Here is a 19,569-nt window from a genome sequence, read left to right on the forward strand (position 1 = left end):
GTTGTACCAACTTATATTCCTACTCTGCTTTCCACATCCACACCAGCATTTGTTATATCCGGTCTTTTTGATAATAGCCATTCTAACAGGTGTGAGATGATATCTTATAGTGGTTTTAATTTGCATTTCCCTAATGACTAATGATGTTGAACATCTTTTCATATACCTTTTGCAGAAAAGATCTCTCAGTTTTAATTTTTAATATGGTAAATACTGATAGATGTAACCCACATGAACAAAAAACCTCTTCAGAGTCATGAATAATTTTAAGACTGTAAAGGAGTCCTGAGACCAAATACTTTGAAAACCATAGGTTTTATAACCACTATAGATAACTGTGATAGAATTTATCCTGACTTTACCCTAAGACCTAGAATTTCATATTTAAAATACATTTCTGAGATCTAGAGTATTCTTATTCATCTTCCTACTTCTCATAGTGCCTACAACACTTCAGTGTTTTATACCTTGTAAATAACACTAAAGAACTTGTATTTGATAAGAAAAAAGGTAAATATTAGCTCATTTACTTATGTGTATTTCCTCCCTTATAAAAGCAGAGCGAAAGGAATTTCTGGTTATTGAGCTTTCTAATGATTTGGAATCTAGAAAACTTTGAGCTTATTAGGTTGTCATTTTATGCATGGAAAAAAACCGACCATGAAAAGATTCCAAGAGAAGGGCATGAGACTAGAATATATGACTGTCTACATTTCAGTCTGGTGTTCCATTATTTGGCAGAAAAAAGATATACGGAAAATTACTTTCTTATACAAAATTGACTTACAGACAGTATAAAAACCTACTATTCTACAAAGGTTTAGCTAATACATGTCTTACAGACTAAAACACAAAACTATGGGAAGGAACACAAGTATTTCAAGAACTATAGAATATCTGGTTTGACAGGCTAATTAGGGACTCCTAATCAGCAATGACCATGTGGCATGACAGTATGGGCGAGGGCTCTGGGATCTGAGAGAACTAGACTTGAATTTGGCCCTGCCAGTTATCACAGGTATGAACTTGAGCAAGTTCCTTCCTTTTCCTGAGCTTTGTTTTTCCCCAGCAACAGAACAAAGAAATACTTACCTCTTGGGATCGTTAGTAATTGCTCAGCCTGGCTGCTTGTAATGATTACATGAAATTATAAATGTGAATGTACCTGGTATAATGCTGACACATACTAGATGCTCATGCAATACTGGGAAGCATTCTTCAATACAGCTCCCAAATACTGGAAACCTTCCCACTGCTCTTCTTTCCTGAACTACTTAGCCACAGACTGACTTATCTAGTCAGCATTCACCACAGTCTTCCTACACACCAAGAAACCATTTGAAGGGCTTCCCATGAGTTTGTTTAATCTGTTCAACAACTATGGGTCTGGCATTAATGGAGCTTACAATTTTATTTGGAAGTATTCAAAATAAACATTTAAATGATCAAGCTCAATATTTTGAAGCTTAATAAAAATAAATTATGTTAATATATACCTCATTTATATATTCTCAGGGTTTCTGGTAGCTATTATTATAAACCTTTATGGACTCAAGGAGTGATGCCTGCAAACAGGAACCTTCTACCCAGTGTGCCTCATGTTGATCTAAATCCCATCCATTCCTCCTGGGTTTTTTTGCCTCTAAAATAATTATTGGACTGCTCTGGCTTCTTCAGTAACTTGCCCTTCAGCCAAATTTAAGGATAAGTCAGTAGTTTTCCTCCACATTTGCACTGATCATATCAGAGTTATTTCTTTGGGATAGTATGAAGCTTGCATACTTACACTGTTTCTAAAGACTTGGAATTCTAGTGTTCTTAAATCAATCTTTGCCACCTTACTCAAGTTAAACCTAAAATAAAAAAAAGTACATATATTTCTTCACAAACAGCATCATAATTAAAGGGTAATTAGAGTAATTATCAAGTTTGTACTTTATTTGCAAATTACCTTTTGGCAGATTCTGAGGTCAATATTATCAGATGAATAGCCTTCCAAAAATTAGAGGCCACAACTTATAGTTAATATTTTGTTCATTTTTTATTTTTATTTAAAAAAATTTTTTTTAAAGATTTTATTTATTTATTTGACAGACAGAGAGACACAGCAAGAGAGGGAACATAAGCAGGGGGAGTGGGAGAGGGAGAAGCAGGCTTCCCGTGGAGCAGGGAGCCCGATGCGGGGCTCGATCCCAGAACCCTGGGATCATGACCTCAGCAGAAGGCAGATGCTTAACGACTGAGCCGCCCAGGCGCCCCTCGTTCATTTTTTAAAACTAAAATATTTAAAAGGTTACACTTGCTTTCTCTTTATAATCTTTCACTTTTTAAATTTTTTTTTAGAAAGGAGTTCAACATTACTTTTTCTTGTCTTAAACTGAAAACTCTTCTAGATACTTAACACATTATCACTATCTTCCCCCAGAACGTCCTCTTAATTTTAATTACGGATCTAGAATTTCTCTAAGCCCAATCTATTACTGTATAAGCTTCAATAAAGTTTTTAAATGTGTAAAATAAGGATTCAATGCTAATATAGAACATTTTGATTATTTAAAGCAGTGCTTACCTTGATATTAACTTATCTACAAAGACTGAAGGATTCGAATATAAAGCCAGAGGAATAAATTGAATATAGACAGGAACATCTGCAGGATTTTCTAAAGTAATCTCTTCTTCCTTAAACAGAGTTAACAAAACAGTAAATGAAAGGTTTCCACAGTTAAAAGTAAGAGTAGATACTTTATAGCACTATTATGAATTTCCAAAAATCAGTGTCACTCTGAATACTTACTGAGGAGCAGTTTGTATTAGTAAGTGGAAATCTCAAGTGCCGGGGTGAGCTAATTATAGAAGGCCAGGAGAGCTCAGCAGTGATTTTTGATAGTATATTTTTTTGAAGGTCTGTATTTACTTCAAATAAAGCGCTCAATCTAGAAAAAAATTATTTGTTAGTTACTATATCAAAATGAAATATTTGAGTTTTCTGAACAGAAGAAATACTATTAGGCTTGTATACTTGAGAAATTTTATTCTGGCCCTGAATAAGTACAGGTTTATTTGTTTTGACATTTTATTATGCTTTTAATAGACATGTATAAAGATGTCTCTGTTTTGGCACAAGGAGGTGCCAAAGTCTCTATCATTCATCATCTGTGTTGTTTTTGTACTGAATATGTGAAGGACAAGGCAGGCACATATAGGTAACATATGGTGTTAAGGGATCCTAAAGGATCTTGCAGGCTAGTGCAAAGACCTAGACACCAACAACAGGGTCCTGATGAATATTCATCAGCAGAACTTATGAGAAGGCAGTGCATATGTCTTTTTCCCCACGAGGTTAAAAAAAAAAAAATGAAGGAAAATCTTGATATGCAATGAAGATGTCAGCTGAAGTGGTAATATATATGAGGATTTTGTGCAGATATATGTAAAGTTATCAGCAATATTCAGGATCTCATTTGAATATTTCCCTACTTACCAGTATTCATAAGCCAGATGTTTAGAGCTCAAGAACATATTCCATAAGGAAACAATATTACACACAGGGTTAAGGTCCCTGGGCCCAAACACTGAAGCCTACTTTAACCCACATTACTACTGAATTGTGATACTCTAATATTGGTAAGAGTACAGGTTTAATAAGGCAGAAACAGAAGTTCTCTGTAACACGCACAGTGACAAGATAACACAAAGGCAGGAGCAGGGAGAATGACACAGTCACTGTGCACCCGGGACATGATGCTATGGGGCAGACGGGAAGCCCATCTTGGCTGTGGAGTGGTGGGCACACAAGAAGGAAGGTACAGGTTTTAGTGGGTGGGAGGTGAAGAGGTTCCTCAGCAATGCTCCAAGTTATCTATTCATAATGTTAACATTTGGAGACTGTCTATACATGGTAAGGTCTGTAATGGAAATGTAGGGGATCAAGAACTACTGAGTTCATTAGAGGTCTCTCTCTACTTATTTCACCATTTTAAAGTAGAAATTTAACTCTTTTGCCTTAAGAAAACTTTTGATAGGAGATAGTAGTTCAGATAAATGAAACCCTCAGATTCAATCACTAATGGTTTGAAAAATTTATAGTCGTATAAATTATTTTGATACTGATAAATACATTCAAATTAGCCAAGTGAAGAAGATCAGTTTTCTCAGTTATTATCAATATTCTAATCAAATTCTCTTCTGGAGCATAAGAAAGATCGTACTTCTACAGCGCTGAGGAAGTGTGTTTCTGCTTTTGAATCCAGGTGTGGTAGTGATTTGTCATTAGCATGTTTTCTGCCTGCCAATGACATATGGTTGAACTGGGCTCTGGGTGCCCCCTAAGGGCTCAGCACTTAGAAAGGGAGGAGGCAGTTCTTTTCACAATGAGCAAATGGACACTTGGTCTCCATCGCAGACTTAAACCTAGGAAATGTTTTCTTTGCTTTTACCAGAGGTCAGTGGTAGGTAAAAACTTTCTTACGCAAATGGCTGTATCTAAGGTGCACAGCGTATGCATCCTCTATAAAGATAACTTCAAATAGTTCTTTGATTTTAAGGAAGTATCTAGAGCACGGGAGAAAAGAGAAAAATAGTAGTGTATATATTTCTGAGCAACATGCAATTAAAATGGCAATTCAAGATGCCTTATTAATAATTTCCTGAAGATGAGGCGTTATTTTCTTAGCTATAGAGAAGTAAAAGAACCTAATTTAAGAGTAACATTTAGAAAGTAATATCAACAGAGACATTTCAAACTTGTAAAGATAGCTAAACATACTTAAAGTAAAACCACCCACCTATGACCTGAATTTTCCTTTATTCCCATCCATCCTTTGAATAGGCTTTGATGCAAATCCCAGTCAGCATCCCAAGTGTCTTCCTGCATGGCTACACCAGGCTGTACTTTGGGTTCAGCTAAAACAAGGAAACATATATTATGACAAACTCAGCCCTATAATCTATAACCACTTGTCAATTTCCCCTCAGATGATTTCCATAGTACCAAGGGATAGAGATGGACTTTAAAAGTGGCAGCCTTTCATCAAAGAATATTTTGGGTGGAGTGAAGGGGATGAGAGAGAACAGCAAGTTAACTTACATTTGGATAGAAAAGGCAAGCCAACATAGCAATGATCCCCACACTGCAGTCCAGGATCAAAATAAATGTTTGCAATCTACAAAGAGGCACAGGAGAACCGTGAATCCCAAATCCACAGAAGGTCACAGTAACACAATACTAACAGATGGGAATCCTCAAATACAACGTTCTCAAACCTTTGACTTTTTTCCTGGCTCCAAGTCTTCCTTATTGCCCCGTAATCGTTTGTAGTAAAATCGCACATCTTCTGACAAAGATCGTATTTGTTGTATCTTTACCTTCTGTGAGAAGGAATTCATAATATTTAAGCTTTGATGAACTATTTTCCCCTGAAGAAAACAAACAAACAAACTCATTAGTATATGGTTGGATTTTCTTAAGAACACACAATTTAGAGCTGACATATTTTTCAGAAACCAAACCCCAAAAGACACTTAGAATTTTTATCACTTGATAATCTCTAATTTTGTAATCAGAGCCCTCTCAAATATATCTATACTTATCTCTGTGTGTGTGTGTGTGTGTGTGTGTGTGTGTGTGTATTTGTCGTTTTCACGGCCTGTTATACAAAAATTAGTACAAATCTCTGTAATCTTGTGAAAATGAAATTAAATAAGAAAGTAAGAAAAACATTCACATTTGATGTTAAAATAATGAGGCCGCCAACAAAGGTAAAAACAGAGATAGCTCTGAATAAAGGAAATGGTCAATGTCAGTTTGTTAAGCAAGGTTTGTTTATGCCAAGGCCAGACTGCCCTCAAAGTATCCAAATTCACGATGAAATAATTTAGTTCTAAAATCAAAAGCCAAACAAGACAAAAAAAACCACAACAGATTTATTTTACTTAGAAGTATTTTCTTTTTAAAAGAAAAATATCATTTGTGCCAAAAAGAAATTAAACATCTTCTAAAAATACAGGTTATCAAATATCTTATTAACACAGGAGACAGATTAAATCACCAGATGAGCAATGATTGCTCTTATCAGCTGCATGCTTCTCCCTATGATAGGGTATCAAATTTTAAGTAAAAAATTAAATGATTTAAATAATCCACAATAAGAATTATATTATAATCTTTACTTTCTTTTGAGTACAGAATTTTATCTCATAATCTGATCCCCAGTCATTCGAAGAAGTCTCGAAAGTGACCATACCCACTGGGCTAATATCTGGTATTAGAAGACACAGAAATTAAAGAGAGTGCACAGAAAAAAGAGTTGAATGAGAGTGAGGTTAAAAGTAACACTCATTGGGGTGTCTGGGTGCCACAGTCATTAAGCGTCTGCCTTTGGCTCAGGTCATGATCCCAGGGTCCTGGGTTCGAGCCCTGCATTGGGCTCCCTGCTCAGCGGGAAGCCTGCTTCTCCCTCTCCCACTCCCCCTGCTTGTGTTCCCTCTCTCGCTGTGTCTCACTCTGTCAAATAAATAAATAGCCCAAGCCTGACATCTAACCAGCTGTGTCTTCATGGCATGCACCGGTAATAATCATTTTGCTCAAGTCCATGCCTTGTCTCTCAGGAGTGTGTGTGCGCATGTGCGTGCGTGTGTGTGCGCGCGCGCGTGGCCGGATGGGTGGGTCAAAAGAGGTAACAGATACAAAAGTTCATTTTACGATGGTATTCAAATATCAAGTATTAAACTACGAGTACCTGAAATGCTAATTTGGATGTATTGTATGCTTCAATTGGCGCTAGTATACTCCACTGGACAAGAGATTTTACAGAATCTGGTGACTGTTATGGAATGAATGTGAACCCCCCCCCATTCATATGTTGAAATTCTAACCCTCATCGTAATAGTATTAGAGGTGGGGCTTTTGGGAGGTGATTAGGTCATAATCTCATCCTAATGAATGGGATTAATGACCTTAAAAGGAGAGACAAAAGAGCTTGCCCTGCCTCCCTGCTCTTCTGGTTATGTGAGGATATAGTGAGAAGACAGCCATTTGCAAAACAAGGGAGAATGCCCTCACCGATACACCCATAGACAGGTGCACCGGATCTGCTTGGTGCTTTGATCTTGGGCTTCCCCGCATTCAGAACTGTGAGAAATAAATGCTTGTTGTTTAAGCCACCTAGTCTATGGTAATTTGTTGTAACAGCCTGACTAAGGCAGTAACATCAAGTTAATTTGTGATTCTAAGTAAATAATCTGGTAATGTAAGCCATCTGAGGATATCTAAAAGTTGATCCTACTCTGCTCAAAATCAACACCTTGTTTTTATACAGATGCTTTCTGATTTACCATTAATGGGCCTTTCACTGTGTCATCTACTGAATTATTCCCTTCCAGGATTTATGCTGTGTTTAAGGAGATCATTGATTGAAAAGGCAGCTGAAGAAAGGAACAAGGTCTTTTTGAATAATGAAGTTGAGTTCCATATAGTCAGTGCAAAGTGGAATGACAAGACAAAGATTTAATTAATCAAATATGCTGAACCTATGAACCCAAAATTGATCTTTTAAATTTAGGTTTTATTGTATATAATATTAAGATTTTTACAACGTACTGTTTTCTCATAACCCACCACATCTCCTTCCACAGGGTAAGGGACACTTCTACATTTGCCCCCAAGTCTCCTGAACTGACCACAACACCTTCCTGCAAAAGGCTGTGGTGGTCTCTTGGTTTCCCCATTTCTCTTCTCTTTATTCTCTAGGTTCAAACTCTAAGTCATATTTTTGACTCTATCTACCCTACCCATACCTGCTTCAATTGAGTAGGTCCTTGTCAGGATATTCAAGCACAGTTCAAATCTGAAATGTCTCTTGCCTAAGCTCTCTTTTCCATTATTTTGCTCCTTCATCCACTCATTACCTACTAACTGCCTGCTTTGGGGATAAAAGATCCCTTATCCTTTTCCTAGAGGATCTCAGTCTCACTGGGAAGACCAACACATAAGTCCATATTTAAAGCACATGTGAGTCCTGCTATAAGAGAGTAATTTAAAATCATCCCAAGATCACACATGTAACACTTAGTAACTATCTAGTGTAGTCAAGAAATCTTCAGAGAGGAGATGACATGGAATTGAATCTTGGAAGATGCATAGTTCTCTGACAGTAGGGGAAGAAGAAGGGCATTCAAGACAGACTAACAGCCAAGGCTTAGAGGTATGAAAGGGCTTTACTGCCTCTGCCAATGCCCTAAGCTCAAACATCCTCTTGACACTACTCATATGGAGTATGAACAGAGTCCCTGAATTGGCCTCAGGCACTCTACTATCACTTCCTTGTGCACCCTATATTTACTTCTGCCAGAGAAACAGTGTTTAAAGCTCAGCTCTAATGATGTCAAGCCTCTGTTTAAAAACTTTAGATTTGCATGGACTAAATGCATTAATTGTTTTTTTCGTGCTATCACTCCAACATGTCATTTCACCTTCTCTTAAAATTTCCCTCTATTGTCAAACTGGGCAACTCACTGCCATGTAAACCATCTCAGACTTTACTGCCTCTGTGCCTTCAGGTTGATTCCAGGGACCTGATGCAAGTTCTTACCATCCCTATCTATCTTGCCAAAAGAAATTCTAAGGCAGCTCACATGCACCTTCATCAACTACATGTGTATTTCACTCACGGCACTTCATTTTTACACCTTTTAGGGCAATTTCTACATCCTGCTTTTCATTTATGAATCACTGGCTCATTTCCCAATCTAGATAGAAAACTTTTTGAAAGAAGGGACTATTTCTTATTCCTCTTTATACCTCCTATGGAACCTGGTTCAATGTCTTACCTTAAAATAAGCTATGAATAAAGAATAACTGACTTTACTGTTGGATTCTAGGAACACAGAGGTAAAGGCAAAGAAAAAAAATTATAAAAAAAAGTCTATAAATTAAATCTCTTACTGGAAAGGAAGGTGGAAGAACCATATGTTTTGGGAAGCAAGTCAGCGAACCCACTGCAATTACAGCCTTCACAGGAATTGTTAGGATCTGTGGAGTGAAGAAGCAGACCATAGAAATAAGTGTTTAAGTCTGAGATTGATCTTTGACCATTACTGCATTATTTTTGAGGATGTAAAAAAAGTCATCTTGGGACTTATATTAGCAATAACTAACTCAAAAACATTAAAATTACCCATGAAAACTGTTTAATTTAATCAATGTACTCCATAAAATGTTCTAAAATACATTTCTATGTATTTTTCAGTGATTCATTGAAAACATGGTAAGACGAAACAATGGGGAAGGAATGAAGAATAGATTTTTCATAACATAGGTTATTTTGTAGACTATTAATTTAGCAAAGAAAGTCAAATTGTACTCCTAAAACTATGTGACACTTAGCATTTTCTAGAGTTATACAGTTCTGTAGTTTTTGTATGCAGCAATAAATTAACATCAACTTAATTTAAAAATGAGTTGAACATTATAGATGTTGAATATCAACTCACTCTGTATGTAACTCACAGAGATACTTAAGATATTTTTTTCTAATTCTCATTTTTATCCATACTAACAAAAATTTGTCTTAGCTATGAAATGTACTTATTTTTCTGAGTGATCAACATGAATTTTTCACTTCTGGAGGCAATTAATTTGACACACTCCTAACAAATCTATTATTATTACTTATTATTTACATACATTATTATTATTAAACGACTAGTTCTCTTTATTCTGAATTAGCTTTCTTTCATGTGGGACTTGTATGTGCTGAAAACAGTTAGGAGACCAGTGGAAGCAACTTGTAAATAATAAATTAAAACACTTAAGTGTGGCAGAAATATATCCGTTCAAAAATCTCATGGAATGCAACATGTTAAACACCACAAAGAGTCTTTCAAAAGCTCAATGATCTTCACTCTGCCCTTGACCTAGAATGACTCATGTAAATACAATAATAAGAACTCAAATTAAGATGTGATTTCTTGATTTTATTTTCCTTTTTGGAAATATTACACAGGAGTATATTAATGATTGCAGAAGAATCAGTGATCTCATTCAGGAATTTCAGTCAGGATCTGTGCAATGCTATAACTATGTGTAAGCAGGTTTCTAACAGAGTAATTATAAATGTGCCAAAGCCATTTTTCTTTTTTTTTAATTTTATTTATGTTATGTTAATCACCATACAATACATCATTAGTTTGATGTAGTGTTCCATGATTCATTGTTTATGTATAACACCCAGTGCTTCATTCAATACATGCCCTCTTTAATACTCATCACCAGGCTAAACCATCTCCCCAACCCCCTCCCCTCTAGAACCCTCAGTTTGTTTCTCAGAGTCCACAGTCTCTCATGGTTTGTCTCCCCCTCCGATTCCCCCTCTTCATTTTCCCCTTCCTACTATCATCTTTTTTTTTTTTTAACACATAATGTATTATTTGTTTCAGAGGTACAGGTCTGTGATTCATCAGTCTTACACAATTCACAGCACTCACCATACTACATACCCTCCCCAATGTCTATCACCCAGCTACCCCATCCCTCCAACCCCCCACCACTCCAGCAACCCTCAGTTTGTTTCCTGAGATTAAGAATTTCTCATAGCAGTGAGATCATATGATACATGTCTTTCTCTGATTGACTTATTTTGCTTAGCATAATACCTTCTAGTTCCATCCACATCGCTGCAAATGGCAAGATTTCATTTTTTGATGGCTGAGTAATATTCCATTGTATTATATACCACATCTTCTTTATCCATTCATCTGTTGATGGACATCTTGGCTCTTTACATAGTTTGGCTATTGTGGACATTGCTGCTATAAACGTTGGGGTGCACGTACCCCTTTGGATCCCTACATTTGTATCTTTGGGATAAATACCCAGTAGTGCAATTGCTGGGTCGTACAGTGGCTCTATTTTCAACTTTTTGAGGAACCTCCGTACTGTCTTTCAGAGTGGCTGCACCAGCTTGCATTCCCACCAACAGTGTAAGAGGGTTCCCCTTTCTCCATATCCTTGCCAACATCTGTCGTTTCCTGACTTGTTAATTTTAGCCATTCTGACTGGTGTGAGGTGGTATCTCATTGAGTTTTTTTTTTTTTAAAGATTTTATTTATTTATTTGAGAGAGAGAGAATGAGAGAGAGAGAGAGAGAGCACATGAGAGGGGGGGAGGGTCAGAGGGCGAAGCAGACTCCCTGCCGAGCAGGGAGCCCAATGCGGGACTCAATCCAGGGAATCCAGGATCATGACCTGAGCCAAAGGCAGTCGCTTAACAAACTGAGCCACCCAGGCGCCCTCACTGAGGTTTTGATTTGGATTTCCCTGATGCCGAGTGACGTTGAGCACTTTTTCATGTGTCTGTTGGCCATTTGGATGTCTTCTTTGGAAAAATGTCTGTTTATGTCTTCTGCCCATTTCTTGACTGGATTATTTGTTCTTTGGGTGTTACGTTTGGTTAAGTTCTTTATAGATTTTGGATACTAGCCCTTTATCTGATATGTCATTTGCAAGTATCTTCTCCCATTCTGTCGGCTGTCTTTTGGTTTTGTTGACTGTTTCCTTTGCTGTGGAAAAGCTTTTTATCTTGATGAAGACCCAATAGTTCATTTTCGCCCTTGCTTCCCTTGCCTTTGGCGATGTTTCTAGGAAGATGTTGCTGTGGCTGAGGTCAAAGAGGTTGCTGCCTGTGTTCTCCTCAAGGATTTTGATGGATTCCTGTCTCATATTTAGGTCTTTCATCCATTTTGAGTCTGTTTTTGTGTGTGGTGTAAGGAAATAGTCCAGTTTCATTCTTCTGCATGTGGCTGTCCAATTTTCCCAACACCATTTGTTGAAGAGACTGTCTTTTTTCCATTGGACATTCTTTCCTGCTTCGTCGAAGATTAGTTGATCATAGAGCTGAGGGTCCATTTCTGGGTTCTCTATATTCTGTTCCACCGATCGATGTGTCTGTTTTTGTGCCAGTACCATACTGTCTTGATGACAGCTTTGTAATAGAGCTGGAAGTCCGGAATTGTGATGCCGCCAGCTTTGCATTTCTTTTTCAACATTCCTCTGGCTATTCGGGGTCTTTTCTGGTTCCATATAAATTTTAGGATTATTTGTTCCATTTCTTTGAAAAAAGTGGATGGTATTTTGATGGGGATTGCTTTGAATGTGTAGACTGCTCTAGGTAGCACTGACATCTTCACAATATTTGTTCTTCCAATCCATGAGCATGGAACGTTTTTCCATTTCTGTGTGTCTTCCTCAATTTCTTTCATGAGTATTTTACAGTTTTCTGAGTACAGATTTTTTGCCTCTTTGGTTAGATTTATTCCTAGGTATCTTATGGTTTTGGGTGCAATTGTAAATGGGATCGACTCCTTAATTTCTCTTTCTTTTGTCTTGTTGTTGGTGTATATAAATGCAAATGATTTCTGTGCTTGATTTTATATCCTGCCACTTTACTGAATTCCTATATGAGTTCTAGCAGTTTTGGGGTGGAGTCTTTTGGGTTTTCCACATAAAGTATCATATCATCTGCAATGAGTGAGAGTTTGACTTCTTTGCCAATTCAGATGCCTTTTATTTCTTTTTGTTGTCTGATTGCTGTCAAAGCCATTTTTCTGAAGTTTTTAGTTAAGAGGTTTTGGGTTTTATGAGAAAACTAGGAGCTGATGAACACCAAGATCTTGTAAACTATTCTCAAAAGTTCAGTTTTTAAGGTATGAGACAAGTAAACTATAACTTTATCAGTAAACTTAGTTGTTTCCATAAAAACAACAAAAAAGAGACTGAATTATTAGAAAAACCTCATTGACATGAATCCCCGTAGTCTTTACCTCATAGTCTGTGGTGATCTGTATGGCTCCATCATGAATCCCTTCCAGTTTTTTTGCAGTAAGTTTGACTCTGAATACTGCAAAATAGCCTGAAGCTAATATTACCTGTATGTGATAGAAATGACATCATTCATTAGCCTTGCTAGTTGCAGTTTCCTACTGCAACTAAAATGGTAAAGAACACTATTTGTGATGACCTACCTCCAAATTCTAATATATACTGTTTGACACTGAATTACCATACCATCTTGTACAAATATCTCAAAATAATGCCCATTCTTAGATGCTTATTCTACACTTATTCCATGGACCACCACGAAAACTGGCTCAGGAACAGATTCCCATCTGCCAAGGTGGAAAGGGGTATGGTCCTCACATATCATGCATGTACCTGCACCGACAGAGAGGGTGAGGGCTGGAGCAAAGGGAGTCAGATCCAAAAAAATCATCACCAAGACTGATGTCAAGGGACCTTCTTCTAGGGGACTGTATGGGTTCAGGTCTTAAATTTAAGTCTTTCATCCATTTTGAGTGATTTCTGTGTGTGGTGTGTGACGGTTGTCTACTTTTCTTCTGTCAGCAATTTTCAGTTGTGAAATTCCCCCAAAAAAGTAATTCATTTTGTGAAGATGCACTTTAATAATTAGTTATATTTTATCTAGAATTCATAGTTACCTTAAAATAACAAATGTTGATACACCAAACATACTTTCTCCTTTTAAAGAAGCATTTTCTGTGTTGGTTTTGTGCAATCCTAAGACTTTCTATTCTACTGTATAGACTGCCCAAATCAGAACACAGGTCTGAAGAACACAGAATTGCTGGCAATGTGTGTTTCATAAGGAACAGGACAATAATGTAGTTCATAGCTTTGGGTTTTGGGAAAACAGTTGAAAGTTTTAGTGTTATAAGCTTAAAAAAAATCATTTTGTGGAGTTGCTATTTTGAAGTTGGCACCTCACTACAACTTCCTATTTTAAGAGTTTGTTAACAATGATCTCATCTTTCTGTCCCTTGTTTTTAAATTTATAGTTTTATATAAAAGCTAATTCTAAAACCCTAAATTGTCAAACAGGCTTTATGCTATTAAATGGACCTCTGAAATTTAGTATATGTTAACATGTGCTATTTATTGCTAGGAAATGATCCAGATTTCTAGAATTATTAGATTTATAATGTCTTACTAGGAAACAGCAAAATTCAAACAGCTGGGAGTACATATACATACGATTTTACTCTAACTTTACTGTTGAAAGGAATACATTAATGGCAGGCTTAATTATTACCCTTTTTCAGCATTCTATTTTTATTAAAAATAAAACCTCAGCTGGAGTGACAAATATTACTTCTCAAGGATATATACTGTTTTAAAAGGAGGCTTTATTTTTTAATCAAATTTAAATTATAAATTATTAAAATAAATAGCCATAAATTACCACCGTTCACAAATATCTGATGATGTAGCTTGAATGCTACATAGCTGCAATTAGAATATACCTTATTTAGTACTGTTTTCTACTTTTTCATAAATCATCTTCCAAGTTTCTATACACAATATTTTTTATTTGCTTCATATTCAATCATAAAATCATGATTTACTTTATGTATTTGACTGTTTCCAGGTATTTGAAATTATTAATAACACTATTATAAACATCTTCATTTTCACAGCTCTTAGTTCTTTTTAAAAATTTTTAATACTTTTTATTTATCCTAATATATCCAAATTAGTAACATTTCAACATGTAATCAATATTAAAACATTATCAATATTTTATTATTATTAACAGCTTACAATCCCAAACTAAGTCTTCAAATTTGGTGTGTATCTGACACAAGACATCTTAACTGAGACTAGCCACATTTCAAGGGCTCAGTAGCCACATGTTAATTAGTTCTTACTGTCTTGGGCAGCACAGTTTTCTACCAGTGAGCTTTTAGCTCTTTAAATTACTTCCATGGGAAGAATTTCCAGGAGTGGTACATATTGCCAAAATGCCCTCCAAAATAGTTATTCTGGAGGGTTCTTCTGGCACAAACTATTTAAATAAATTTTTATAGCTTATGGCAGTCCATGGAAGCGTATCTGTCAACCATCTCTGTGCATAAGGACATTTTCTCCTTCTTTTGTAAGACTGCCACAAGAAGTTCTATCCTTAACTTGCAGATGAGATATGTTATGCCCCTTCTCACACAGGGTAATTCTACTAGTTCTGTTCTGAAGCGGTATAAACTCCAAGTTCCACTTCCAGTAGTGTAAAGGCTTTGACTGATATATCTGTTTTCTCTTGTTTCATGCTCTTTTATGACCAAATGTACATATTTATAAGACAGAGTAAAAGTATATGGGCAGATCTACAAAGGGATCAAACAAGATTTGTCTCACTTAGAGAAAACTGGTCAGAAATATTCTGTATAACTGAAAACACCTTCTACCAATGCGCAGGGCAATTTCTTTTGCCAAGTAAATTCAATGAACATAGGGTTAGTTTAGTGCCAATGGGAATTTCTCTTGTAATGACACTTGTGTTACAAAAAGATTATTTAAATTTTCTTTGTTACAGAACCTTAAATGACAAGGTAGAACTTAACTCTTTTGGGTTTCAAGTGCCCTCATCATAAAAGGAGGGAGTTGAAGTAGATTGCCCACAAGAACCTTTTAATATTAAATAACTGATGCTAATATGAATCTCATAAAAATATCAGTTCAAGTATGTGTCGTAGGAATAGACTTTTATTTGGGGTTTAGACATACAACTAAGTTTAAGGAAACAATAAGAAAGTTTACTTACTGATGACTGGTCTGATAAAGAGGATTTTTCTAATTCTGGAAGGCTTGCAATTATTGTAGTTCTGTTGCCTCTTTCAGTAGCTACGAGTTCTATTGATAAACCGTCTCCTATGATATGCCAACTTTTTATAGCCAACTTAAAAAAAGAGAAAGATATGAAAGGGATTATTGTAGCACTAGCATAAAACACTTAAACGTGATTTAGAATAAAAACATTTTTTTTTACCTCAATTGGATTGCTGTTTATAATTGCAAATAAAATATTGCTTGCTTCTGTAGCACTCAATATGCCAAAATCTATGAAACGTTCCTCTATTTTGGGGGGTAATACAAAGTACTGAAAAGATATAAAAGAACTAGATTAAACATTAAATCACACATATAAAAGCATGGTATCAAGAGAAAGTAGCTGTATGGACATACTAAGGTTTCTATATTTTATGTCAGTATACACATATATACACATATATAAAATATAATTAAGAATTCTGTACAATGAGTATTTTCAGTAATCAGAAATGAACACGTTCATAGTTTCTACGGAATAACTATTTCTCCTCTGAAGGCACGTAAAAGAAGCAGGAAGTTAGAGTACTAGGGAAGGGTAAGTAAAACCCCAGAGGATTAGGCAAAAAATCCTTGGTCTCGGTAAACATTATGTATTCATGAGAGCAGCCAAAAATACATAATCACTCAAGCAAAACAAATGAAGAAGGAGTGGGATAATATTGAAAAGTCCCTCCAGCTCTGAAATTCTTATTGATGTTGGCTTTTTGGAGAACTACATCTCTATATGTTCTAATTTTATCTTTCATATCTCCCATCAGTTTTATTTTTTATCTAAAGTTCTTTCACTGATTATCCTAAGGAGAGCTTAGTTTGGATTTTTTTTTCCTCCTGGCTTATTTTCTATATTAGAAAAACCTTTATTCTTTCCTGCTATTCCAACTGTGTGTCTTTACCACCTTACTCTCTTCTTTATTATTTGGTTCTTTTCTTTACGCTGTATTTCCTCGTTTTGGTCACCACCTCCTTAGTTTCTTCTTTGCCCTCCTTGTATTATTTTTTTCCTGCTTATTATTTTCCTCCACTTAGTTTGTTTTCAGTTTCCCCATGATTGTAACAGTTTAAAAGTAAAACCAAGAGAAAGCACAACATGGAAAAGACCTAAGCGCAAGCCGTAACAAAAGGATTCGTCTGTGTCACGACAAGAGATGACTACTGGGAAGGATGAAAACCATTTATCTTGAAAGTACTGAGGGGAGGGATTAGAGCAACTTAAAGAGCTCATGTACAAAATGATTGCCTAATAATACCTGAACACACAAAAGATGGCTGGGAACTTAAATTTTAAAGGTACAACATACTTACATCTAAAAAGCCTGTATATACCCGCACAGGTAAATGAAATTTAGAAGCATTGGTAATAAGTAAAATATTGTTATCTATGTGCATGGATGATGTGGAGGGCATAAAAAACAGTGTAAAAATGTATCCTGATTCATTTGGAAGAATTAAGACTGGTTTGCTGAAGTTGTGAACCTAGGAAATGAGGGGAGAGAAAAAAAACAATGGGTCAGCATCATCTAGTTGGCAGATCAGTAAAATGAAAAGTATGAGGGTTCCCAGACATACTTTAAACATTGTTTTGGCTTCTTCTGGTAGCAACACATCATGAATGAGGATTGCAAAGCTGAAAGTGTTAGTCAGGTAAATTGGCCTTTCTACAGGGTCAGCAGGACTGTCTCGGATGTGAAATAATGTGGCAGCGTGATCAAATCCCAAATAACTATTTGAAAAAACATAAACAAAATAAAGCATTTTTATCTCTATGCATTAATTTAAAATCCAAGTTCTTCTGTTGTAATAATTTTACATTTAACATTAAGGACTGTTACTTGAGAATTAGAACTATGAATATTTTAGAGCATGAGCACATGATTTAAAACAAAACTTAGATTGCAAAATATCGACATATAATATAAAGAATTATTCTCTATTGAATTATATGCAATCAAACAATTAAAATCAAGAACGTATTAACAGAAAGTTTTAAGCTACTTAAAAAAAATCATGTTTATCATTTAATTGCAACCAGCTTTGTTAAAATGAGTTCCTACCAAGTTGGATATTAAACTATTATTGTTTCAAGTATAATCCAAAAATGAACTACATAAATTGTTACCCATTTATAAAAAGTTGTAATTCTAGAACACTGTTTACAAGTTTATAAAGGAAGATAAATGATTTTGTTTCAAGTGACATTATACTTTAATAACAAGCCACAACCATTTGTACGTTACAAAACGAATTACAGAAAGGAAATAGCTCCAATGATGTAAATGTTATTTAAAAATCATAGATTCCTTTTTCTATTGTATTACTGAATCACTAAGACTTCATTTAAGCCCAAATCATATCATCCCATTTACCTTTTTCTTCTAAAAAAGTAAAAACAATAAAGTAGAAGTTATTCTTTTCAACAAAAGTTCCATGGAGCTTATGTGAATTTGGTTACTACTTCTGCTAAGGTCAATTAGTAGGAAAAGAGAATTTACCGATTAGTGAAAAGTTATAAAGCTTATTTTAAAGAGGAACTCACCCATCTAAAACTTCTGCTTGATATGGTATTTCGAGTTTGGAATAACTCTTTTCCTTTGCTTTAACAGTTATTTTCCCAGAAAACTGAGATGGTTTTTTTGCCTTTGATGCTAAAAGGAAACATAAAAAATTCTCTCTGTCACCTTTTGCTACCAGAGTTTCTACAGAGAAGGATGAGAGTGACTTGATGTAGACTGACACAATCTTTTAAAAGCATAGTTGAGCTTTCAGATTGGCAAACAGGAGACTTTTACAACACTTTACATTAAATATCACATTTTTCATCCAGAAAAAGGGAAAACTATTTTAATTTTCCTGTAATAGGATTAAACAGATAAGGAATTAGCAAGTGAACACAATCTAGGAGGAAAAACACTGTATTTGAGCTACTTCCCTAGAGTCCTAAGCTGTGGCTTTCCTTCCACCAGGACTTCTCACCCTGGGCACTATTAACATTTTAGGCCAGGTCAGTTCTTTCTGGAGTGCAGGGGCTGTCTGTCCTGTGCACTGGAAGATGCTCAGCAGCATCCCAGGCCTCTACCTGCCAGACAGCAGTAGCAGCCCCCCAGATGAGACAACCAACAATGTCTGTGACCACTGTCAAATGTCCCCTGGCCTGGGAGGCAAAACTGGCTCCCACTGAGAACCACTGGCTTACAGCTGTATTAAGAAATAACATTCCTTGTATGCCAGAGTCTTGTTATAAGTATCAGTCAAATAGCATGGTACGAGAAGTGTCAGGTGTTGTGAGCTCTGACTTCGTGTATTAGCCAACCCTAACTCCTAGTATAAGACTCTCCCTGCCATCATATTGTCCTCAGAGATGGAAGTAAAATCTTTCAATTTTGTAGCAGTTATGAATAATTCCATCTGGAATTACAGAAATAGATTCAGGTGGATCCATTCTGGGTACCCATTAGATGTTCATTTCAAAGTGAATAAAGAAGCTGTTTATCCTGTTTAAGGTACTTCTGGAACACTTCTAGTTAGGAGAAGAACTTATGTGAGTTCTGCAAATGTGTGTTATCCAACTTTAGCACAAAAAAAGAAAAATAAAAGAATGGTATGACATCTAGTATATGGCTGTGTACAGACAGTGATTTCAGATTTTTAAAACTCCCATTAATCCTCATTTCTTTCTGCTTGCTGTGTAGCCATTATTATTTTAGGAGGCTGTACAATATTCCTACTATGCACTGGGGTGGTAGAAGGGGAGGTGGGAGGTGAAAGATGGAAGGATGTTCCACTGATAATAAAAACCACTTTGAAAAAATGTAGCATTTACTTTAAAAGATGCTTTTCCTTTTATTAATGTTACATAATTTAAGAAATACTTTTTTTAGAGTCTGTGATCTCAGAAGA

At 35.8% G+C, this 19,569-nt stretch overlaps 1 protein-coding gene across 3 annotated transcripts in view; it reads right to left on the reverse strand.

Annotated features, from left to right (window-relative positions):
* TMEM131 (transmembrane protein 131) overlaps nt 1–19,569 on the reverse strand; it is a 228,844-nt gene that overhangs the window by 40,543 nt on the left and 168,732 nt on the right. For all 3 annotated transcript variants that reach the window (XM_027621084.2, XM_027621085.2, XM_027621086.2), the window contains 13 exons: nt 18,209–18,317; nt 17,242–17,395; nt 16,978–17,148; nt 15,833–15,943; nt 15,608–15,742; nt 12,816–12,920; nt 8,942–9,028; nt 5,263–5,415; nt 5,087–5,162; nt 4,785–4,902; nt 2,795–2,933; nt 2,570–2,679; nt 1,787–1,853 (listed from right to left, as the gene is read on the reverse strand). In XM_027621084.2, the coding sequence (XP_027476885.1) occupies nt 1,787–1,853; nt 2,570–2,679; nt 2,795–2,933; nt 4,785–4,902; nt 5,087–5,162; nt 5,263–5,415; nt 8,942–9,028; nt 12,816–12,920; nt 15,608–15,742; nt 15,833–15,943; nt 16,978–17,148; nt 17,242–17,395; nt 18,209–18,317 (1,535 nt within the window). The remainder of the gene's footprint in view (nt 1–1,786; nt 1,854–2,569; nt 2,680–2,794; nt 2,934–4,784; nt 4,903–5,086; nt 5,163–5,262; nt 5,416–8,941; nt 9,029–12,815; nt 12,921–15,607; nt 15,743–15,832; nt 15,944–16,977; nt 17,149–17,241; nt 17,396–18,208; nt 18,318–19,569) is intronic.

The sequence above is a fragment of the Zalophus californianus genome, chromosome 8 (assembly GCF_009762305.2).
Source record: "Zalophus californianus isolate mZalCal1 chromosome 8, mZalCal1.pri.v2, whole genome shotgun sequence".
Lineage (NCBI taxonomy): Eukaryota > Metazoa > Chordata > Mammalia > Carnivora > Otariidae > Zalophus > Zalophus californianus.